The 26,089-nt window shown below is 45.0% G+C and overlaps 1 protein-coding gene across 1 annotated transcript in view; it reads right to left on the minus strand.

Annotated features, from left to right (window-relative positions):
* The window catches only part of Itpr2 (inositol 1,4,5-trisphosphate receptor type 2), a 387,210-nt gene that overhangs the window by 310,202 nt on the left and 50,919 nt on the right, over nucleotides 1-26,089 (minus strand). The window contains exons 6-10 of the mRNA XM_036181996.1: nucleotides 21,735-21,833; nucleotides 21,347-21,430; nucleotides 20,994-21,140; nucleotides 19,991-20,086; nucleotides 5,016-5,060 (exon numbers count right to left, since the gene is read on the minus strand). Of these exons, the coding sequence (XP_036037889.1) occupies nucleotides 5,016-5,060; nucleotides 19,991-20,086; nucleotides 20,994-21,140; nucleotides 21,347-21,430; nucleotides 21,735-21,833 (471 nt within the window). The remainder of the gene's footprint in view (nucleotides 1-5,015; nucleotides 5,061-19,990; nucleotides 20,087-20,993; nucleotides 21,141-21,346; nucleotides 21,431-21,734; nucleotides 21,834-26,089) is intronic.

Here is a 26,089-nt window from a genome sequence, read left to right on the forward strand (position 1 = left end):
AGTTTGTGTATGCATGGGTGTGGATGTGTACATGGGAATGCATGTGCATGTCCTCGTGTGTGTGTGTGTGTGTGTGTGTGTGTGTGTGTGTGATGGTGGTGGTGGTGGTGGTGGTGTGTGTGTGTGTACACATAGCAGAAATCAATCTTGGACCTCAGTTTTTGAGACAAGATCCCTCACTGGGACTTGGATCTTGACAAGGCCAAGCTGGCTGGCCAGTCCCCAGGAACCTGCCCTTGCCTCCCCAGTGCTGGAGTTATAGGAAGGCACCACCAAAGATAGTTACTTTTACGTGGGTGCTGAGTTTGAACTCAGGACCTCATGTTGCAAAGCGAGCACTTAGCTAACTAAGCTGTCTTCACTGCCCTAGATGGCACAGATCTTCAGAGCTACACAGGGAGACACTTGCCATTATGCAAAGTTGCAAAGAAGCTATTGGCTCTGCCCCCTCCAGCCCCTACTCCTGGGGAGGTACACTTTGGGGCACCCCAGAAAACCTTTGTGGTGACTCATGGTGAGTCACTGAATTCCAGGTCAAACATCACATTGCCTGTACTGTTGGAGCCTGAGACACACCTGGAGAAGCCTCGTCTTTCTTTTGGAACTGAGGTACAGGCTGCAGGAGGCTGCTGTATCACTGGCGTCCCCACCCACTCTCCCCATCCTCAAGCTCCCAGTTCTGCCTTGGGGAAGCCACACACTCCAGGCTGCCTAGGAAAGTGGCAAGCACTTTATCTTTGTAAGCCTCCTCCCCAGAGCCTCCTGGTGGGACCCTTTCTGCTTTCTCAGTCTGGACACCTTACTGCCAGTGAGCCTGGAGTAAAACCCAAGGCAACATGAAGGTCTGCCAGCACCTAGAACCCTATCTCTGAATTCTGCAGAACAGAATTTGAAAGTACTTTTTCAAAAGCTTCCTGTCTCTAGAACATCCCCATGTATATAAATGCATTCAGGTCTGTGGTTGGCCACACAGGAGAATTTTGACAATTCAGAGGACATCTGGCAATTTCTGGACACATTTTGGTTGTCACAACTGAGAGCTGGAGAGGGGGTGGGCTGCTGCCAGCACCCAATAAGATGAGATCAACGATGCTGCCCATCACCCTACCATTCAGAGGGTACCCCACTACCATGCAGGGAACGCCTGTGCAGATGATACCCCACCACTCATACAGAGGACCTCCCACAACCACAAAGAATTATTTGGTCCTCTTTGTCAGTATTGCAGACACTGTGAAACCCCAGCCTCAGTAACAGACTCCTTCAAAACAATCAGAACCCATGCCACATAAACATGGCAATGTTCCCCAAAATGAATGACATTACAGAGAATCTTTGAAAAAAAAAAATCCCCTCTGCAGAGCCATCTGAAAAGATGTGGACCTTCAAGAAGAAATAATGACCATGAGGTTCCCAGCTGGGCTTGACATGGTGCCAATGTTTACGGGGTGCCCAGGAAGCTGTACATTTGTAAGATTGGAAATAATGGACCCCTTTGTAAAATGAACATAGCAGTTTGGTCTTAATGGGAGCCCTGACACACTCCACCTCATTCTAGTGAACCATGCATTAACCTCTGAAACTTCAAAAATGGAAGGCGACATTTGGACAAAGGTTTCTGAAGTACAGGAAAAAATATTAGTAGGTCATTAAGTCGCCAACACAGGGGAAATAATCAGCTTCATCACAGTCATGTTACTGGAACACGGACACGAGAGGAGCCAGTGTGTTGCTTTGGGAAACTAATCTCTTCTGTGACAGGCTGCAGATCAACTCTCACAGCCCCTCTCCCTTCCTCTTCAGACACAACCATAATTACTGAAATGTGGAAAACAGACTAAGAAACAAGAAGCCACATTGTGCGCACTACACCTCACACTCTTGGCTTGGTTTATGCTCAAGATTGGGGCTCTGGCGAGGGGCTTATTAAATCAAACATCTGCTGCTGGCTGTCTCTCAGAGATGACTGACACAGTCCAGTCCCTAACGTCTACAGTGAGTGCAGACTGCCTGTCCTGCTTGTGATTAAATGAGGCTGGGACAAGCTCTCAAACGCAGGACTCTTTTGTCTCACACAACCAGCAGCATGGCCGTCGAGCATTGTGGGAAGCACACTTTGGCAAGGTTTGGTGGCTGTCCTCCTAGAAAAGGCAACTTTCCCCAGAACAGGGATTAAACCCAGGGCCTCACATATGAACTCTGTGTCAATGAGCAATACCTCCAACCCTCTTCATAACTTTTTATGACATTAGTTATCCTGTGTGTAGGAGGGCAGGTACTGCAAGGCACAGGTGGGGGTCAGAGGACAACATCTGTGAGCTGGTTTTCTCCTTCTACCAGGTGGGTCCCAGGTACAGAGTTCAGACCCTCGGGCTGAGCAGTGAGTACCCACAGAACCATTTCACCCCCTCCTTTAAGACAGGGGTTCCTTAGTTGTCAGGGCTGGCCTTAAACTTGTCATCCTCCTGCCTCAGCCACTGAGGTAGCTTGGAAGACAGGTCTGTACCACAGGCCCAGCTACCTGTATTTTTTCTAACCTACTAACACCTTTTATTCAGTTTCTGTAGTTCTGATCTGGCTTTATTCTCAGGACAGAAGGTTGGGTAGGCAGGCAGACACACAAGGAAAGTGGGTCTCTCCTGATGTCCCGAAGTAGGCCTGCTGAAGAAGCTGCCCAGAACATGACAATAATACATCCCAGGACACAAAAGGCAGCAAGTGAGATCCATGCCTCCTAAGGCTAGCACTAAAACTTCACCTCACTCAAAACAAATATAAACAAGCCTAACCAATCAAGGAAGCCTATCTCTGTCTTTAGAGATGTTTTAACACAAAGTAAACCTCATTGGGCCAGCAGCCTGACCCTCATCTTCACTCCTACCTTAACCCTGATAATAAAATAGAAAGAGGAGTCCAATGGGATTGAGTCGAGTCTAGAAGGTCTTGTGGATCTACTAAGCCATGAAAAACAAACCACAAGGCTGGGGAGCCACACAAACTCTGCCACCATTTAAATCAGGCACTTGGGGCTGGGGATGAGGTTCAGTTGTTAGAATGCTTGCCTGTCATGTACAAGGCCCTGTACACATAAAGTTCCATGCCCAACACACATAAAGCCAAGTGCAGTGGAGCACACTTGTAACCCACTCAGCTGTGAATGGACACACGCTAGTTCCATGTCTCAGGTGGTATGAAAAATGCTGCAGTGAATACAGACATGAAGGCCGAGCATTGGTACACTAGCTTTGTCTGTGTGGGACTGTCACCCAATAGTGCGGCTGCTGGGTTGGACTGCAGTTCTGTACTTAATTTTTTGAGGAATTACCACACTGTATTCATAACGACTATCTATCCCACCAACTATACACAAGGCCTCTTTCTCTGGAGCCTCGGCAGTGTCTGTTATGTTGTCTTTCTGACAGGGGTCACTCTAGCTGGAGGGAGAAGATGTTGTGATGTGGTTTTAACTTTTATTTTCCTGATGGTAAAAAACATGCAACATGATACTGTCCATGTGAAGGACAGAAAGCACAGGAGACAGAAAGCACAGACCCGTGTATTCCATCAAATCACAAAGCAAAGGGAGTGGGGAACAGAGGCAGGACACCTCGGAGGACGGGAGAAACATACACACCCAACCAAGAGTGAATGCCCAGAAATGACTCTTCCTAGTTCAAATCAACAGCAGAAGAATAAACAACCCAAAGAATGAGCTAACATTCTCAATAGACACTCCTCAAAGGAAGAGAGACAGACAGACAGACAGATGGAGGAACTGTTTGTTGTTGTTTTTAACGTTTTGCTTTTGTGTCTGTTTTCATTTATTTGACTAATTACAGCTATAACTGTACATAATGGCAGGTGTAAAGTGGTCTTTGCTGACAGCCAAATCAGGCCTATTAACAGCCCAGTCTTCCTCAACACATCTTCCTCCTGTTGGACCAAAACTGTGCACCCAAAGGGCAGAGTGTTAAACAATAACATCCAGGTGTGAAAGGGGTGCTGCTCCCTTCCCACACATCCCACTCCACTACCCTGGACATATCACTCAGCTGTATCTTCAACCCAGAGGTTTCTCTACATCAACTTTCCCTGAGTTTCTGAACTTTGGGTTGAATAAAACTAACCCTGCTGTCCCCCACAACCCCTGCTGCAAACAAAGAGGGATGAGCCGAGTAGGTGATGTGAAACACTCTGTAAAAACTGATGTTAAGGGCGTGGCCGGGCGGTGGTGGCACATACCTTTAATCCCAGCACTTGGGGGGCAGAGGCAGGTGGATCTCTGTGAGTTCAAGGCTATCCTGGTCTACATGTACAGTTCCAGGACAGCCAGGGCTACACAAAGCAACCTGTCTCAAAAAACAATGGGGGCCGGGGGAGATGTGGCACTCCTGCAGGGTACTTCAAAATATCAGAAATATCACCCATGTCACATGGATTGCAGTTTGCAGGTTTTTTTGTTTGTTGTTTTTGTTTTTGTTTTTGTTTTTGTTTTTAAGATTTATCTATTCTGTGTATAGCATGTATGACTGCAGGCCAGAAGAGGACACTAGATCTCATTACAGATGGTTGTGAGCCACCATGTGGTTGCTGGGAATTGAACTCAGGACCTCTAGGAGAGCAGTCAGTGCTCTTAACCTCTGAGCCATCTCTCCAGCCCCTGGATTGTAGTTTTAATTTCTCTCCTCAAATAGAACCCAAATCATTTTAAAGCCAAGAGGTGATTCATCTGTCCTGTCTTAACAACTACCGTAATTCCACTTTTTGTACTTCTGGAAACTGAACCTAGACCCACCACAGAAGCCTCAATGTCTTGCAATACACGAGGTGGGAATGTCCCTCAGTGCCCCCTGCTGGGGGTGGATATCCACTGAGCCCTCCTCTTTCTCTTTCTTGACCATCAGTTGAGAGATTCTGTCCTGGGGTCCCCAGTCTTCATGTCTGTTACAAAGGCTTTGATTTATTCATATAAAAGGTGACGCAATTGGGACATTCTGAGGGGAACATCTACTCACCACCGTCTTTCCCTCATTTTGAGCATCTCTATAGTCAGGGTTAAGCTGAAAAACAAAGCAAAACCAGTTTTAAGTAAAAAATGCCAGTGAGAGTGACCCTGGGCCAGTAAGGTGACTCAGTGGATAAGGGTGCTGCTGCAAGCCTGATGACCTGAGTTCAATCCCTGCATTCTCATTCTCCCCCCCCCCTCTCTCTGTGTCACACACACACACACACACACACACACACACACACACACACACACGTGAACATGCTTAAATACCACACACACAAAGAAGAGTCCTGCAGTGGCCCCACTACTGACCTGTGACTCAGAGACCCAGAGAACTTTCCAAACAGAAGCTGACAGGAACAGCCTGTCTTGGATAGAGTGTGGTTAGGCCAAGCAGATCTGTTCCCAGCCATAGGTTCATGATCAGAGATGATGCCATGCTCAAATGTGACAGGGCACAAAGCAGAGGGGTGGGTAGGGGCAGGGAGCTTTCTAAGAAGGCTGTGAGACAGATGGGGAGAGCAGGAGCTGAGGGGGGGTGCCCACTGGAACCACGCTGCACGAGAATGTAGAGATGGCACCTCCGCCGTGAACAGTCAATGGGACTTTGTGACAAACACACCCAGCCGCCCTGCAGCTGAGGAGTCAGAAAGATGACTGAAGGGTTGTACTACAGAAATAAAAATATGGAACAAAAAGATAATCTACCCACCCATGTGGCTCTGCTGACACGGATGCTGACATGGATGTTGGATATTTGACCTTTGCTGAAATGGCCTTAGTTCTTCATGATTATCTATGTTCATTATTCCATATATGAGGAATAATATACACAGGGAACTTTGTTGTATATGTGTCTATATATACACATACATATAGACATATATACATACACACACAGATATAGACACATACATACACATTGCTGTGGAGGTCAGTATTAATCCTCCATAAGGCAGGATCTGAATAGTCAAGCCTTCCAGCACACCTGTGAGGGATTGTCTTGATTATGTTAATTGAGGTGAGAAGAGCCCATAACAGTAAGAGACACAGTTTGTTCCTGGACTGCCTCAAAGGAGAAAGCAAGCTGAGCACAGCACTCATCACTCCTTGTTTTAACTGTGATGCCACGTGGCCAACCAACCACCACAAGCTTCTGCCCTGCCATGATGGAATGTAGCCTGGAACAGTGAGCCAAAATACAGCCTTTCTTCCTTAAATTGCTTTTGTCTTATCCAGCAACAGACAAGCAACTTATACAAAGCTAACCAAACTGTATCTAAGGGTCACATTAGAATAATTAGTTCCCGGTAACACAAAGTAAAGCCAACCTCAAAACCACAGCATGTCTACAAGCCAGATCTGCACAGAATCAGGAATTGGCACAACTAAGCCAAATGCAAAACATTTCATGCCCTTTGAGATGAAGGCCATGTTCTCTGCCCTCCAACCAGGACATGCCACATCCTGCAACTGTGAGCCAGAATGAGCCGTCCTTCTCTTAAATTGCTTTTGTTAGTATTGTCACTACAGAGAAGGAAAAACACCCAAGTAAACTCACAGCCACATGCATTTACCACCATTACTGTTGATAAAACACACACCTCAAGTTCTACCGCCTTGTCCTTCTCCAGATAGAGTGACAACCATAGTTACCAAAGTCATCAGCAAAGAATGTACAGAAAAAGAATATTGCTAATGAAGGAAGAAAAAGATATCCTAGGCAAGTGCCTGGATCTTCTAAGACCTTAATGGAAAATATTGCATTATGTTAAAAACTGAATTATAAATCTGGCACAAGGGAAAGAGAGAACTATTGTAATAAACACTGATAGAGTAGCCCTAAGGGGCAAAACTTGTGTCAAGTGGTATTTAGCCAAGAGTTCTGTCCCTGACTACTGACCCTGGGACCTAGGAAGGAAAATAAGACATAAATACAGTCAGCTATACTACAAAGCAGAATGTGACCAGAGCTAGGAGGCAGAAATGAATGATTTGTAAATATTATAGGTCAGAAGGAGGGGGGGTCTATGACAAGCAACTTTATTCAAGAATTGTTCATGGTGTTTGAGGTAATCCTTGAAGGGTAGGTTGAAGAAACATCACATGAGAGAGAAAAATGGCACTTGTGTGCAGAGTCTCTTGTGTGATACTTTTAAAAAATGTTTTTGGGGTTGGGGATTTAGCTCAGTGGTAGAGCACTTGCCTAGCAAGCACAAGGCCCTGGGTTCGGTCCTCAGCTCAAAAAAAAATGTTTTTGAGAGTTCATTCATTTAACTTCACAATTCTGCAGCTGAGAAGCACTCTTCATCCTTCTTCACAGAGGAGCAGGAGCACTGGACCCACTGAGGGAGGGGCTCCCACAAAGTCAGGAGGCATTGCGGGGAGGGGGCTGTCTGAGGGACGGGAGACACACCAGAGTAACTACTGCATCTTGCCCTCCTGCCTCCAGGAGGCAGAGTGGTGTGAAAGATTCCACACCAGATAGGCTTTTATATTGAAAGGAAGATCAGCCTAGGTCTAGGGCCAAGACCAAGAGCCTTTTAAGCTAAAAGGAAGACCACTCAAGATAAATGAGGCTTTTAAATGGATAACATAAAATCAATCTTATATGTTTATATTCAGCAGCATCTAAGTATCAAAACTGTGACAGAAAGATATGCTTCATGTTCAGGTTTTAACCCCTGCACTGGGGGAAAAAATCACTGCTTTATTGTGAAATAACCCAAGCTTTAGGAGTATTTACTACAGGTACAAGGCAGTGAGCTAGCCAAGATCAGATTCGCGGTTCACAGAGCCATGGGAATGGCAAAAGGGGAAGAACATAGATTAGATTACTGGCAATATTGAAAGACACGTTCTTCATCAACTGCCAAAGACAAACAGTTAAACATGATGCAACACGGAGAAGAGAAAGTCCGAACATTGCATGGTGACCACAAGCGTCCAAAGAGCTACAATGCCATCTTTAGAGGCCCACAGCCTCCCATCCCACAACAGTAAGAAATGGACTGAAGTCACAAGGGCCCGTGATACATGCTTACATTCTTGCTTTCTTTTTTTTTTTCTTTTTTTTTTTTTTAGTGGTGGTGGTAGAGGGTAGACACACCCACAGGTTTGTGTATGTGATCTCAGTTCTGGTGGAGATCAGAAGAGGGCACCAGATCCTTTGGAGACATGGGGGCTGAGACTCAACAGGACTGAAAGAGCAACAGGTCCTAAGGTCCCAGGGACTAAGTCCACAGTTTGGAAACAAATGTCCTTTTTCTTCTCCTTATTGTAGTTTTGGTTTGAGTTTTTTGTTTTGTTTGGTGTGTGTTTCTTTGTTTGAGAACGTGTCTCCTGTAGCTCATGTCGCTCACTATACAGCTGCTGGGGGGCGCGCGCGGGGCGGGGGCGCGGGGCAGGGGCGCGCGGGGGGGGGGGGGGGCACGAGCTTCTGCTCCTGCGTCCCACTCTGGGAGCGCTGGAACACAGGTGTGGGATTCAAGCCTGTCCTCTTCACGGGCTGTTTTTAATTAACTGAACCTCAGCGCATTGAAGTTAGGAAGTGTTTAGTGCCATCTGGTGGATGCTTGACCTATCTACAAACAAATGCAAAAGTCCATTTTCTTCACTCAGTGTGTGTGCCGCGTGTGCACATGCATAGCTCTTCAGGCACAGGTCACTTTTTTAAAAAATTGACATGATGTATTCAGCTGGCTTAGAGCCCTCCTAGTTGTCTAGGCTGGCTGGCCAGAGCACCCCAGGGAGCCTGTCTCCATCTACCCAACGCTGGGATTACAAGCACAAAAACCTGGCTCTTTTTAGGCAGGTTCTGGAGGTCAAACTCAGGTTCTCTTGCTTTCCTGGTAAGCAGCTTGCCCATGGAGCTCTCTCCCCAGCCCCAAGTAAACTACTCTCTAAGAGTGAAACCAAAGCCAGGCACAGCAGTGTGCACTTGGGCGGTGGAGGCAGGAGAATCAGGAGCTTGAAGCTAGCCCTGAAATGGTGAGTTCCAGCCCAGACAAAATGAGACCCTGTCTTGCAAAACCAAAGGCAATGTGAAATCTTTAATAAATAAAATTATTTTACGTTCTCTGATCTGTCTTTTTTGGAAAAGATTGTAAATAATTCCTTCAGTGATTGATATCCAAAGTGAGGGAATGTCAGAAGCAGCAGGTTAGAAGCTGTGGTGTAGAGTGCAGCCTTTCCCATGGGACAGGCAATGATTCTAAGGCCCATGTTAGCCTGATCCTAAAGTGACCCTGTCCTAACAGGGACCAAAGGTCTAAGTCACAGCATCAGCGAGTCCACAACTGTGCTGTCCAAATCTGTCACCCAAACTTTGGCCACCCAACTCATGTGTGCCCCATGGAAATGTCACTTCTGTGTAACCACATGAGGTCCAAATGTCTTTAAAAGAGTTGTGATGGGCACCAGATCTATAACTAAAACTACAGTTTCTTTATCTTTTCTGCTCTTAGTTTAAAGTTGTCATCTTTAAACCTACTGGTTTTAGCATGTGCACCTAGACATTGATTATTTTAACATTTACTAAAGCCAAAGGTCTCAGATGTATATGATGGAAGCAATCAAAACAGTAAGAGCCCATAGCTCAGTGATGCGCTGCATAGTCCCTCCAACCCCCCCCCCCCCCCCCCACAGCCTGCAATTACTTAGCAGACAGGGACCGCACGTTAACATCTGTGCCTCCATCACCATGTCAGGTCAGCTCTTCAGCACAGGAGGCGTTCAGTAAATGACTGCTTCATGTCAGATTAATGTAGATCAAGGTTTCTTGGCCTCCAGATGGTTCATGTTTTGGACCAGATAATTCTCTGTCAGGGGAGGAGAGGATGGCCCTCTGTATTAGCCATCCTTGATGCCTAGCCACAGATGCCAGTCCCTTTCTCAATTATGCCGATCAATCATCTCCAAGTACTGTCAAAACCACTGACAAACTACATCAATACAGTAGTCCAAACCAGCACCCAGCCTGAATACAGCTGTTATCTTTATAATATTAATGTGTGTGTGTGTGTGTGTGTGTGTGTGTGTGTGTGTGTGTGTGTGTTTAAGGCTTTGGTTTTTTGGTTTGGTTTGGTTTGGTTTTTAACTTTGAGTAAAATGTAACCTCTCTGAGACTGGATCCCCTTTTCTGTGAAAGAAAACTACTGTGTTGCAGCAGTCATAGTTCCTATCCATTCAGCCACCCAGTATCTGGTAAATGTAAATTCAGTGTGAGACACTGTCCACATTGTGGAGTGCTGGGTAGTGTGAGACACTGTCCACACTGTGGAGAGCTGGGTAGTGTGAGACACTGTCCACATTGTGGAGAGTTGGGTAGTGTGAGACACTGTCCACACTGTGAAGAGCTGCGTAGTGTGAGACACTGTCCACACTGTGGAGAGCTGGGTAGTGTGAAACACTGTCCACACTGTGGAGAGTTGGGTAGTATGAGAGACTGTCCACACTGTGGAGAGCTGCATAGTGTGAGACACTGTCCACACTGTAGAGATTTGGGTAGGGCCCTGCCTTATGAATAACAAAACAATCACTGACAGACATATACAGAATGCACAGATGGATGGACAAACACATAACTTCACACTGTGATAGAGCCAATAGCTGGTTAGAAGGACACTGATGCTGGGTGGATACTGCACATGCCTGTCTTTTTTAATTCCAGCACAACCCCTTGGAACATTAGCCTGAGTTAATGGCTGAGCTGGATTTTTTGTTTGGTTGATTTGGGTTTTGGTTTTTTTGAGACAGGGTTTCTCTGTGTAGTTTTGATGTCTGTCCTAGATCTCTCTATATAGACCAGGCTGGCCTCAAACTCACAGAGATCTGCCTGGCTTTGCCTCCTGAGTGCTGGGATTAAAGGCATGAGCCACCACTGCCCAGTGCTGAGCAGTTATAATTAATATAAGCCTCTGTGTGTTTACTTGGGGCCAAGTGGCTGCAGGATGTGGGTGGGAGAGATTTGTCCAACCGCAGGGCTGGGCAGGACCAGAGAAACATCTGATTACATTTGACGCTCACTGTGGGGCATTGATCCTAAGAAAGCTTAAAGATTTTGAACACACAGAAACGGAGCCACACAGGACTTCCTAGTCTCACAGTCTCATGCCAGCAGCAGCACAAACTCTCCTCACAGCTGTCTGTGAGATGGAGCTGGCTGCCAGCTGCCACGAGCCAAACAGCATGATGGATTCCCGCTGTGGTACACAGTGGCATCTGCAAGCTGGGAAGCATGGTACATGGTATATATAGCTTTTGCTAGTACAGCAATAAATAGATAGATAGATAAATAGATAGATAGATAGATAGATAGATAGATAGATAGATAGATAGGAAAGAAAGAAAGGAAGGAAGGAAGGAAGGAAGGAAGGAAGGAAGGAAGGAAGGAAGGAAGGAAGGAAGAAAGGAAAGAAAGAAAGAAAGAAAGAAAGAAAGAAAGAAAGAAAGAAAGAAAGAAAGAAAGAAAGATTGAAAGAAAAGGTTTCTGGTCTACAGGCTGCTGGATGAAGGCATGGACCCACTGCCTCCCAGAGTTGGCAGACAGCATGGCACCCAGAGCTGGTGGTGGAAAGCTGAGGTGGGTGGAGTCAGCAGCCAAGGCTGCCGCTTCTGTCCTAACCACACTGCAGTTTAAAGCAATAGATTCACAATAAGCTAGATTCTGATGGAATAAACCTATAAATAGTTTACATTATATGTAAAAATGTATATAGGCTTGGAAGAGAGAGGAAAAGGAGGATAAACAGTTATATAAAGAAAGAGATAGTTTTACAAAATTAAGTCTTTAAAGAAACAGTAAAAGTAATATAAAAATAAGCCACATAATGATGGAAATTACACAGAGTCTGGATTATATTGTCTTTGGGATTTTTAACTACAGAAAGACATTTGACTGTAAAGGTTGCTAAGTTAAACCAATATATATAAGTTTTCTAGGTATGCATAGATTATATTTCAGTTAGGTAGGTAATCTTCAAACACTTCAAAGACCTACAGAATATGGCATTTAAAATGTTTTAAAAACTTATACTCCTCTGGACAGTGAGACATGTCTGCTCCTGGCAGTACTGATTTACTTCAGAGAGGAGGATGGACATTGAAGACACATGGAGTTTATCTTCTTCTTGGCAAAAAATAGCCATTTGGGCAAGAAACTGCTCTTGCCTGGACTGTTGATAATATGTTGTATATATTGGACATGCAGGACCCATAAGAAAATGACCACTGAATTTGCCAAAATGGGGCAAAATGGTTCTTCAGGTTCCTGCTTTGCAGAGAACACTGCCAAATATTCTACAGGACACAGGGAGGAGTGACTAAAAACAACTCTAGGTCTATTGGCTGAAGATGGATGCCCCATTGTTACAGAAGAATTTTGGATGACTGTCCAGGCAGGCAGCTGTCTCTGTCATTTCCAGAATTTTGGAAGTTACTTACAAAGTATTTCCTGTTTATTTGGATAATAGTATATCCTTCTCAGGTCTTTGATATAATTGAAGACTAGATAGTTATAATTATAGTTTTCCTTAGTCATGATAAAAGATAAATTAGATATGAAACTTTAGACTCACAAATATAGGATAGATAGAGTATCTTCTTTAATTTTTTTCCAAATACAAATAGACTAGATATTGTAAATGTAATTCTTGCTTGATAACTGGTCTATTATATGTAATTTTACTATGTTAAAGTTAAAACTTTCCTTTTTCATTAGATAGAAAATGGGAAGTACTGTGGGATATCTTTCTGTATGCTGTGAATATGTGTTGCTCTGATTGGTTGATATGTAAAGCTACATTGGCCTATGGCAGGGCAGGATGGAGCCAGGTGGGAAAATCCAAGGGAGACAGTGAAAGGAGAAAGGAGAGGCAAGAGATGCCATCCCACTGTCCAGGGAGCAGTATGTAATGGCACACAGGTAAAGCCATGGAACATGTGGCAACATATAGATTAATAGAAATGGCTGCGTTTAGTTATAAGAACTAGCTAGCAAGAAAATTGAGCCATAGGCCATGGCCAAGCAGTTTGTAATTGATAGAAGTCTCTGTGTGTTTACTTGGGTCTGAGTGGCTGCAGGACCAGGAGGTACGCAGGAGAACTTCTGGCTACAGCACCTCCCTTCAATGCAAAAAGAGAGCAATCTGCAGCCTGCTTTTAACCATTTTATACAGAGCAGCAACTGGACTTTGGATTCCCTCTCACCACTTCTGCTTTCCCCTGTGAAGGGCAGACTGAAGGAACTCAGCCTGCACTCCCTTCAGCTGGGCTCCCCTGAAGAACCCTGCATGAACCTGCTCATGGCTACACCCTGACCCATGTAGCAGTGCCCCCACACACACCTCAAGCCCGGTGAAACACTGCCCTGACTTCCTGGCATTTGTGATTCAGCTCACTTAGTTTTCCAGTTGCCCCCTAGTTTCTCAGGCTCCTAGGCTTCTGGGAGGTTCTGGTCTAAACACACCATCCTCTCACACTTCTGGGGAGGGGCTGATGAGATAAAAATCCACTGTCAGCCCCACTCAACCCCCAAATGCCAAGGAACCTGTAGCTATTAACAGTTTCCTGGGTATGTGATGAGCACCTCAGATTAACCACAATAAACTAAGTGGTGAGCTGGAAAAATGGCTTGGCACTAAGAGTATGCACTACTTACTCTTTTTTTGTTTTTTTGCATAATACCTAAGCTAATTAGTTAATTAACTGAATTACTTTCTTCATCAGTGTGGCACCTCTATCAGTTTCTCTGGATGGGCCAATGTCCTCACAACCCCTCCAAAGCTGAAATCTTTCTGCCTATATTATTCAATTAGTAGGTTTTTGTTTGTTGGTTGGTTTGGTTGGTTGGTTTTTCAAGACAGGGTTTCTCTGTGTAGCTTTGGATCCTGTCCTGGAACTCACTCTGTAGCCCAGGCTGGCTTGGAACTCACAGAGATCCACCTGCTTCTGCCTCCCAGGTGTTGGGATTAAAGGCGTGTGCCACCACCACCTAGCTGAATTAATAATTTTAATTAATAATTAATCCAATTAATTTCTGCCTTCTGGAAACATCCTCAAACATTCTCTCCTTGCCATTACCAAGGCCAACCCCTTGGTCCTAATTCTCGGGATTGCTCAGTGGTGTCCATCCTCCAAATCCCCCCCACCTCCCCACCTCTGAATCCATATCTTCCATGGGCTCCCAAGAAGCTGCCATCTTCCCTGCCCATTGGCACTCTTTGTTGGCAACAGAAGTGTCCCCATCTGTGATACCCCATGTAGGATGCTTAATGCACAAACAGAGATGGGGTTAGCATGACCAGGAAACTAACTTTTAAATACTATTTCATTTCGACAACATTCAATTTAAAGTGGCCAAGAAATAACACATAGCTACCACACTGAACAGCTCAACTCTGAAATACAAATTAAATGCAAATTCTACACAATTCCTTAGCTTCAAAGATAATGTCCACTCTCCTCCGGTTCACAGAAGCCCCGAGCTACATTTCTGCTCCTATAATTCCCCTTCCAGAAGAACCTTCCCAACTCAAATGTGTCCATGTTATAGTTCAGCCATAGGATCCCATGCACGTCCTTGCTGGCAGACAAACCTTCCAGAAGAACCTTCCAAACTCAAATGTGTCCATGTTATAGTTCAGCCATAGGACCCCATGCACTTCCTTGCTGGCAGACAAACCTTCCAGAAGAACCTTCCCAACTCAAATGTGTCCATGTTATAGTTCAGCCATAGAACCCCATGCACTTCCTTGCTGGCAGACAAGCTGAACTCACCCCCTTCATCTCTCTTCCCACCCACCCCACTCCTCCACCAGACAGTTCTTCCTGGACCCTCTTGACAGCCCCCCCACTGCCTGTTCTAGCCTGTGTTGCCCTTTGAAGCCCCACCACCACCTGTCACTACCAAGAATGTGGTGATGTCATCACTGCCCTGCCCCGGGAGCTCTGGAGGGTAGAGACTAGACTTTTTAGTGATGTCACTTGGTCTCTGCCATAGGTTTCAGACAGCATTTCAGCCTGGGCATCCAGGCATCTAGGAAAGCATTGCTTTAAACTTGAATCATATGCCTCATGATGGCAAGTCAAATTCTTGATTCAAAACCTTAAAGTGTAGTGGGTAGCCATTCCAGCTTTGATCTGGAAGTTCCAACCCCTATTGAGGCTTCGGTAACTGCCATGCCTACAAGGCGGGGCTGAGAGAGGACCCTGAAGACCTGAGATCCAGATGGGCCAGCTCTCTTGGTTCCTGGACCCTGGATGCTAGAGGTAGCTGAGCAGAGTTCTCCAGAGAACACTGCTGGACTGTACCACACCTTTCCCAGACCCTGTTACCTATCCCTTCACTTGTAACTTACCCCACAAAATAAACCTTCCTTTTAACTACGTGGAGTGGCCTTAATATTTTCACCAACATCAAAGCAAAGGAAAGTGCTGCTCAATGGTCCCTTGCCAAACTCCTGCCTGAGCCAAGCTCTGGTTTTCATACTGTCTGCATATGACTGCACAGGTCCCATCCCTGTCTATATGATCTGCACATGTCCCACTGAGGTGATTTGAAAGAAAATGATCCCCATAGAGAGCAACATTATTAGGAGATATGGCTTTGTTGAAGTAGGTGTGGCCTTGTTGGAGGAAGTATGTCACTGTAGGGGTGGGCTTTGAGGTCTCCCATCCTCAAGCTACACTCAGTGTAACACAAAGTTGCTTCTGCTGCCTGCAGATCAAAATGTAGAACTCTCAGCTCCTTCTCCAGCACCATGTCTGCCTGCATGTTGCCATGTCCCACCATGACAACAATGGACTAAACCACTGAACTGTAAGCCAGCCCCAATTAAATGTTTTCCTTTATAAGCATTGCCATGGTCATGGTGATTCTTCACAGCAACAGAAACTCTAAGATACTCATCCCTGACTGTATGATCTGTCCCATCCCTGTTCGTACCTCCTAGGTGACTGCTACACAGATTGTCCTCTGATTTATCTGCCAACTCATCTATGCTGTTCTCTGAGAACCAGGGAACTGCTTGCCCCAGACAGGGCCCTTCTGCGACCCACCTCACAGTGCCAACAGCAGAGCTGGTAATGCCATAGTATCTTGCCTGGGGTCTGTGTTGGCTTAAGATAGGCTGTCTTCTGAGCTAGGAGAACAAAGACCAGCTCTTCCACTTCCCTTGTGGTTCCTGCAGCTTTCTCCCTCATCCCTAACAACTCACGTATCAGGCACTAAACACACCTAGACTGAAGGTCTGTGGAGTCTAACAACACTGCTTGCTATTTTTGTTAGTTTGCTGGTTGACACCTTTGTCTCCTTGCTAAAGTGCTGGGTTTGGAACCCAGGGCCTCATATGTGCTCCTCACATGCCACAGAAGTGCTCTGTCCCTGAGCTGTGTCCCCAGCCCTGATGCTGGCTGTTTATACAAATTCTAAAACTAATCATTCTTAACTCTTTGTGTTTCCAACATCTTAATAAGTTGGGGTTTTTTTAAGTAATAATTAAAACACTGAAAAGTTAAAGTGTAGATAAACCAGAGTTACAGAAAAGATGAGAGGTATGCACTGATAGAATAAACCAATTAATACCAGGAGGCTGAGGCTCACAACATCGGGGATCCCAGAGCTATCTGATGGCATGCACGATGCTTTGAAGTCAAAGACTTGGATGGGGAAAAAAAGTGATATCCAATGAGATGGCTCTAAAGGTAAGGTAATTTGTTGCCAAGCCTAAGGACCTGAGTTCAATCCCTAGGACCCCATGGGCAGGAAAGAACCACTTCCTGCAAGTTTGCCTCTGACCTAGACAGACAGACAGACAGACAGACAGACACACACACACACACACACACACACACACACACACACACATCAGCAGTAGCAACAGCAGCATTCATGCACCTAAATAAGTAAGTAAATGCAAAGTAGTGAGAGGGTCACTGTGATTTTCTCAGTGATTCCCAGAAACTGTTTGTCACCTATTTCCTGGATGGAAATTATTTTTTAATCAAGTAACAGTGACAACAACAGACTTGGTCTTATCTCTGGATGCCTTTCACACTGAGAAGACTGCATCCTGGCATCTGAGTATATCAGGATATCAAAACAACTGACATAGAAAGTATCAAAGCCCAGCTTAGGCATTCCAATCTTAGAAAGCCATATGCCTTCCATGTTGGAATTCTCCATTGATGCAGCCTTTCTGACATGCCAGTTACAGTCAGTAGAAAATGATCCCTAGTCCATTTCATGACACACATTTAGTGCTTAATTCTTCTTCTCTTACTCTGCCACTAAAAAAGATGTTACTCAAAGAATTAAAGGTCACAGAAAAGGGTCTTCAAATACTCAAGACAAAACAACATCTGCATTAGAAGTTGTACTTTCTAGGGACAGAACAGAAAGACAGTCTTGAGTTCTTTACAAGAAAGGAACTGCTCCTTGTCTGTCAGTTTGTAGTTAATCCACCTTCATATTGAGGGCTCGGGATTCATGATGGACAGTTAGACTTAATCACCTAATCACTTGTGTATACATATTTTAATTACAGAAACTGACACCAGCTGTGCATAGCATGCCAGCTTTGTGTAGACCCTCCCAGCTACCAGTGCATTAACTGAAAACAGGGACAGGGAGGAAAAAGCCACCAACACAGGCTCCAAGGGGAAAGTGATCCTCATTCCTCCTCTTCCCTAGGACGAGATGCTCTTCAAATTCCTACTTTAGACAAGGTTCTCACTACACTGGACATTTTCCTTTCAGAGGACTGCACCAAACATTTACAGTATGAACAGCACAAATTTCCTTTGGTCAGAGATCAATAAGGAGGAACCCCTGGGTGAACCTGATGAAGCTGGCCATGCTGGCCTTGAGTCATGGCACTTACATCACATGTCAAGCATACACTGTTACTTCATTCCAGTAAGAGAATTAACTAAGTCCCTGACTGTGCTCAATTTGCCAAGCAGGGACAAGGAGTTTAGAGAGATGACTTCCCCAAACAGGTCCCAACAACACCAACACAGAAGCTCTGAAATCTTCCCAGTCTCTCATCTCGGGGTAACCTGGACAGTTTCCTTATGCTCGTTCATTTATTCATTCATTCATTCAAAGTATGGCCCTCAACACTCTGTAGGGGAAAGATGTTGCTCTGTGTGCTGTGGAGACTTAATGATGGGGGAAACACAGCCCTCAGAAAACCTCATCGTCATCAAGTGGTTAAGTCACTGAAACAAAACTACAGTGACTCAAGTGGTAGGTTCTGTGAAAATGGTACCTGATAGGCGAGGAGGTGAGGAGCAAGCTTTGAAGTTTAGAGCCTTGTTGCACATCCTGTTTACTCTCAGCATCCTGAGTACAAGTGCAATGTGATCAGCCAGCTTCCTGATCCTGTAGCCATGACCTCCCTGCCTGTAGCCATGACCTCCCTGCCTGTAGCCATGATCTCCCTGCCTGTAGCCATGACCTCCCTGCCTATAGCCATGACCTCCCTGCCTGTAGCCATGACCTCCCTGCCTGTAGCCATGACCTCCCTGCCTGTAGCCATGACCTCCCTGCCTGTAGCCATGATCTCCCTGCCTGTAGTCATGACCTCCCTGCCTGTAGTCATGACCTCCCTGCCTGTAGCCATGGCCTCCCTGCCTGTAGCCATGACCTCCCTGCCTATAGCCACATCCTCCCTGCCTGTAGCCATGACCTCCCAGCCATAATGGACTGTAAGCAGCTCCCTCTCTCCCTCAGCCTGTCCCGCAGGGTACTTTATTGCATTAACAGAAAAGAGCCTACTCAAATCCTTGAGATGCTTTCCCACTTGTACTGTTTGTGGGGCAGCACATGGGAAAGAGTCCCTTCCCTCTCCACAGTGTGAGCCATAAAAGCCAGCTGCTCATGAAGGGATGGATAAAGAATATGAGCCTGATACTGCCTGAGCTACACAACACCCAAAGGGAACATGTCTGTAACACACAGATGTGTGAAGAGTGACACCACATGGAACCACATATATCAGCAAAACAGTGGCCTCTGCTTGCCTGGTGGCTGCTGCCATGCTGGGGATGGAGCCAGGGCTTGTTCCACATGTTAATCCCATGCTCGGCATTGAGCTACGCTCCCAGCCCCTGTATTGGCTGTTGGGATTTTTTTAAGTCTTTGGCTAATGTTTTCATCTTAAAAATAGTTCCAGTGCCAGAGAGATCATTCTGCCCGTAAAGAGCCAGACACAAGGACCTGAGTTTGATCCTCAGAACCCACATAGAAAAAAAGGAAAAGGAAGTTTTTAAAAAGCTGGGTAGTTGTACATCATCTATAGTCCCAGGTCTAGGAAGATAAAGACAGAGGATCCCTGGCCAACTAGCCTAGCTTAATCAGCTAGCTCCAGTAAAAGTGAGAGACCCTGTCTCAAAATCCACAGTGGAAGGAATCCTGAGCAAAAAGACATGAGACTGACCAATGGTCTTCATACACAAGTCCCCACATGCACATTCATCCTGCACACACACATATGAACACATACAAACATACATACATTACATATACAAACACAAAATAGTCATTCATAGTCTAACTGGGATGGTTTAATTACAACGGCCATCGTGGGCACACTGGTCAGGGATTATCCTGAGAAGGCTGAGGCAGAAAGACTTGACCACTGTGGGCGGCACCATCCCCTGAGCTGGGTCTTGGACTGTATGAAAAGCAGCAGCTCTCATCATCTCTGACTGGCTAGTTCAAGTCCTGCTGCCCTAAGTTTACCATGATGGACTGTATCTTTTAGCCATGAGCAAAAGTAACTCCCTCCTCACCTGAGGTTTTTGTCAGGGTATTGTATCAGAACAACAGGAAAAATAACAAAACACCACCCCAGGCATGACAGGTAACAATCAAATTACAGAAACTGTCCCTGACAACACAATGACTTTCACAGGAAGGGGTTGCCTGGTTCATTATTTCAGGTGGAGACTGAACAACGCCGTGCCCGACAGTCTTACCTCTGCGGCTAAGTAGTTCCCAGTGGCAAGATGTTTAAATCTGAACAGGCTGTTCCACTGTCCTGCACCGCCACGGCATGGATCGTGGTGAACCACCTAAAGAGAGGGAGTCTCAGCAACAAATGGTAGCCACATGCCAGCCAGCGTCCACAGCCAGCGTACCCTGCAGAGCATGTCAACCCATCTAGCACAATGTGGAGGAAAACAAAACTTTCCAACAGTGAGAGACACGTCATACCTCACTTGAGGGCATCCATGTCTCACACCTGTAAACACTGTCCTAACTGCAAAAAGGCATGTTTCCTGTCAGGGGATGGTGGCTCACAGATATTGAAGTACAAAGATTGCCAAAAAGTTCAGGGCCACTTTGTACTGCACAGTGAGTCCCAGGCCAGCCTGGAATATAAACTAAGACTCTATCTAATATATATTATTATTAGACTTCAGAATTGAAAAGGTCTAGACAAGACACCAGCACCACACCAGGCACCCGCAGGCTGCATGAAGCCCTTTCCAGGAATTGCATAACAACTATACTTCCAACTCGCTTAGGAGAGCCGGCTGATTTCAAACTTGTGACTGTCCTCCTGTCTCAACCTGGTGAATAGCATTCATAACTATGAGCATCTCCATTTCGATGGCATTCAAAGAAAAAATATGCACTATTCTCTGTGGCTGTAAGTTGTGTCCTCCTCCACCAGTCACGGCTCAGGCAGTGCCACAGAGGCACACAGCTTCCAGTCTGATCAGCACTGACAAATTCCTAGTGGACTTTTTTCTCTTTCCAACCCCTTGATCTATTTGTTCTGCTTTGTAATGGGTTCCATTGGGACATATTCCTTTCAAATTGGTCATAGCCACAAAGAAATAAGTGTTAATTCACAAAAATCATTCCATGTTATGAATATGCCACCAATGTTGCACATAAAGCAAAGCCAACAGCCTAGAATATCTTTATCTTTTTACCTAAACATTAGTAAAGTCCCCCCATAAAAGCACATACCTCTATTTCCCAGAGTGCCTTAGAACTAGTAGCTGAGGTTGCTGATTGACGCAAGGTCGTTCGAAGGAAAATGTGCTGCTTTTTCTCATAGTCATCACAAGTAAGAAACTTCTCTTGTTCGGCATGAAACAGTCTCACAACATCACCCTGGAGAGACAGGTGAAGAAAGGCTGGCCTTCCAACAGCCACAAGGACCAGCAAATAGGAGACCTGGCAATTCCTTTCTGGTCTGGGCACTCTGGGCTTTAGGGCCAGTGACTTTCCTTAGGTGACTATGGCACATTTCCGATTCTTGGGGGCTGGTACTCAGTGGAACATGTGAGAATGGAGGTTTGTGTGAAGAGCTTACTCACCCCTTTCAATACATCCTCCCGATAGGAACTGAATTTCATGAATAAAGTGATTTTCCAGCTCGTGTTACAATTAACAGCATTCACCTGTTCATGGAACAAACGTTAAAAGACATGACCGTAGATTCTATGTCCTGTACCCAAATTACCATTTCACACAGGAGAAGGAGAAAAAAGACCACTATGAACAATGAACTGTGTGCCTCAATAAAAACATCTTCAAAGGACCATTCAAAAACAGCTAGTTCCTACAGATGCTCAAGGATGGTGTTGAGACAATCAAGAGGCATGGCCTCCCTCCTTCTCTCCCTCTCTCCCTCTTTCTCTTTTCCTCCTTCCCTCCCTCCCTCTAGAGAAAACCAACAGCCCCTCCTTTCTTGCCTGGACTCACCTCTTTGCAGCCTGGGTTGTCCAGGAGTTCCACATTGCTGGCGTGCAGGGGCTGCCCAGCATTTACAGGCATCAGAACAACTTTATCTCCTACGACGATCTAGGGATCAGAAACACACCCTGATGCTCTATGAGGCTGGAAACCCACCCAGCAGACCTCACCAGCAACCTGCCTCCTGGACCTGTCATTCTACACACTGTAACTTGTAACTCCTGAGAAGCATGTTGTTCAAATACATGACCATGCAATCAGATCCTCTGGTGCCTGCCAAACCCTACTCATAAAGACAGTTCAGACCCTTTCTGCACTAGTCTCCATGTCAGCTGAAGCTCCTCAAAGGCTATTTTCTTCCCAAAAGACCTTGCAGCAGAAACAGTGAAGGCAGCCACCAGGACTCTCCTCTCCTCAAGTGTCAGAGACTTATCAGGGCAGCAGAGAACACATCCCTCCCTCCGTGCTGCCTTCCCACTGAATGGCAAGTCTGGTTCACCATTCATCCCAAATCTCAGAATTATAAGGCATCTGACATCTGGATACAGGCAATACAAGGCAGGGTATGACCTTGTAAAAATCTATGCTTTGTCTGGCCTGGAGCATCTGGTTCCCTCTTACTTGAAATATCCAAAACCAGAACTGTAGGAGCCCACATTTCTTTTAAAAATAAGAATTATCAAGGTTCCAAGGGAAAGTAATAAAAAAATTAAGTCTGTGTTTATATTCATCTGTGTGATAGTGGCAATGTCTAATTTACTTGTAAATATCTTTACATCTAATTTGATTTGAGGGAATTAAAATTACCTTTTCTTCATGGTACTAACAGTGTGATTTTAGTAACTGGAGAGACTTATACTATTCCAGTTCTCTTTTGTTTGTTTTCTTTTTAAGATTTATTTATTTTATATACATATATGGGTACTCTATCTGTATGTATGCCTTTATGCCAGAAGAAGGCATCAGACCTCACTATAGATGGTTGTGAGCCACCACGTAGTTTCTGGTAGTTGATCTCAGAACCTCTGGAAGAGCAGCCAGTGCTCTTATCCACTGAGCCATCTCTCCAGCCCCTTAATTTCTTTAGAAGATGGTTATATGGCATCTACATTCCCATCTGTGGGGCTTTCCCATTCTGAAGCAAAATTAAAAACCTTCCCTTTGTGTGTTTCACACCAATTACATATTAGAACAATTAAAGATCAGTTTGATATGAAAACGAGAAAACAATTGGGACTCAGAACAATCTCTATGTTCCTTAATCAAAACACATGCTCATATTTCCTGTGTCACATGACCCTAAGTGGATAATGTTGAGGAGCTGTGTGGCCACAAACTGTATCTCAAGAACTGAACACAGGAAGGGTGCCCCTTGCGTTTGTGGGATGAGCGTCTGCTGTTTGCAGGACGGGTCTCTAGACCTCACCCAACCTTCCCCATGAATGCCAGCAAACACTCATAAACAGAAAATAAAGGTAAGTAAATCTTTTTTAGATAACATTTAGGTGGAGCTAGGAAAAGGCAGATGTATGTAAGAAATAGTTCATAATCTCAGGAAATTCCCATTAGTAGATATGTTGGAACTATTCTCAGAAGAGTGAGGCTTCAGGCCTGAACTGCTGACACAGCCAGACACTAGGAAACTGTCTATTTGATGTACAACCAGAGGGTGAGGCCCTTTTATTCTACATCTTACAATCAACTCCCTCACCACTCTAGTAGTACATACTTTAGGAAATAAATTGAAAGTCCCAAAGCACTTCTGTTGGGTCTATAGTGGCCATGCCATACTCAAGCTGGGATTTCACTGATGAGAATGCCATCTACAGCTGGCTGTCCCTTCTTTGAAGGGCTACCTGGGACAGTAAAATGGACTTCCCAGTGAAACTCAGAGTACCAATGCTCCAGCTCCACCTCTGCTAGAAATGGCAGGCTTGTCATTTTATAAAATCACAAAATCTGCTTGCTCAATAGAGCCCCTCAGTAAGCAGAATTTTCCACTGACTTAAAAAAGAATCCCACCTCCTCCTACTTCTAAATCCACTTACAGTGTAAAGGATCCTGTCTTCTTGGGTCAAGACTGAAAATGAAAGAATATACTCAAACTACAGAGGACAAGTGGAAATGAAATATTGACGTTTCTGCTCATGGGTGTCCTCAGCGACTTTTCTAGTAACTTAGCAGCAGCCCAGGACTTTCTGAATGGCTAAGAGTGCAGGGAGCTGTGAAGCCGTCTCCCAAACCATGCATTCCTACCTAGCGCACCTTCATGTACTTAGTGTGAGGAGCAGCTTGTACTCCGGCTGCCATCTGTATCATTCTCCACTTGAGCTTGAAGGACTTCTTGTTGAATATACACAACCTAAGTCACTACTTCACTCATGGCTAAATAGCAAACTCCAATTTTAAAATTCCTCTGAACATTGCAATTTCCTCTTCATTTAATATACTTATGCAAACTCTCAGTCACGATTAAACCACTCAAAGAAACCTTGCAACTGCCTTCAACAAACTACAGTAGTTTGACGTTTCAAAACGCTGCCTATTCCTAGCCAAGAAAATGAAGTTGCATACAAGTCCGTGTGCGGCTGACACAAGGCTGTGGGACATGCCAGCCTTCCTTGGAAACCTTCCTCACACACAAAGCTACACAGCGGTGAACGAACACAGTGACGGTGTCAGCCTGTAGGTGGAAGGCTGTTGCAGCAGGGCTTTGTGGAGTACATCCAGATAAGAACAACTCAACACGTCGTGGACAGCCACAAGACAGGGGTTTGAGTGAAAGGCTTTGTTTTGTTCCAATTTTCTACTGAAACTAATTGTCTAAAGTAGTTGGTTACATTCAACTCTCTCCTGATACTATCAAGCAGCTTGCAAGCAGCAAGAGGAAGAGAAAGGGGAATAAGCAGAGTGATCATGAAATCCACAGCAGCCAGAAGCCTGTCTTCATTCAATGTATTCTTTCATAGTTAGAGCCTAGTTAGGATTTGTTTGATTTGATGTCTAGTTTTCATTGCCCCCTAAAGAGGAGCTGGGGGTTGGGGACAGCATTACAAGGGAAGTGTGAAGTTCATAAACTGCATTTTAGCCCTTGAATAATCGAGAGTTGATTGTAATTAACTACACATTCAGAATAAAGATGCCCCATGCTCACAGCACACATCACTTAATATCAAAAGTAAATGGGGGGGTGGGGTGCGGCACTGGTTTTTCAAGGAATCCAATAAACATCCCTGCATGCCATGCATTGCAAGCCTTACCTAAGGAAGACATCACCAGAAAATTTATTAACCCAATAAAATCATGGCGCTCATGTCCTGTGGAATTGAATTTGTACTTTAAAATTCACTGGAAAAAAAGAGATGCTCTATAAAAAAGACATTTCTAACATAAGAAATACCTCCCGACACATGAAAGATGTAACCAAAGTATTGATTGTAAAAACTCTGACAGGAGAATTACATTTTCACTTCAGTCAGAATTCACATTAACTTTTTCACATGGCAAGTACATATCACCTGGCATTTGTAAGGAATTCTACTTATAAACCTGCCTTCACTGAGCATCTTCTAAGTGCTCAGGACTACCACAAAAATACCAAATTGTTAGCCAGATGTGGTGATGCACACCTATTATCCCAGCAGTCAGTAGGCTGGTACTGAGGCGGGAGGACCTATACAAATTGGAGGTCAGCCTACATTGTGTAACAAGCACCAAGGCAGGCAAGAATATGGTGAGATGCCATCTCAGTGAATAGATAAGATGAAGCAATGGTTCCTAGGGAGTTATCTCACTTTTTTTTTTCCTCTTCTACAAAATACCAGAAAAGATCTAAACCAATGGTTCTCAACCTGTGGGTTACAATCCCTTTGGGGCTTGATGACCCTTTCACAGGGGTCACCTAAGACCATCCCATCAAAAAACACAAATGTCTACACTATGATTCATAACAGTAGCAAAATTATAGTTATAAAGCAGCAACAAAATTAATCTTATGGGGTTGGGGTCACCACAACATGAGGAACTGTATTAAAGAGTCTCGGTAGGCCAGGTGGTGGTGCACACCTTTAATCCCAGCACTCAGGAGGCAGAGGCAGGTGGATCTCTGTGAGTTCAAGGCCAGCCTGGTCTACAGAGCTAGTCCAGGACAGGCTCCAAAGCTACACAGAGAAACACCCTGTCTCAAAAAACAAAAACAACAACAACAAAAAAAGTCTCAGCATTAGGAAGGTTGAAAACCACTGCTCTAGACAATGATAGCAACAAGGCCATTGCACAACCCACTTTATAGTCGTGACAAGGAGGAACTGTCACAGCCCCTTAAACACTGCACAGTGTGGCAACACTCTAAAAAAAGCTGGCTG

This window comes from Onychomys torridus, chromosome 3 (genome assembly GCF_903995425.1).
Source record: "Onychomys torridus chromosome 3, mOncTor1.1, whole genome shotgun sequence".
NCBI lineage: Eukaryota > Metazoa > Chordata > Mammalia > Rodentia > Cricetidae > Onychomys > Onychomys torridus.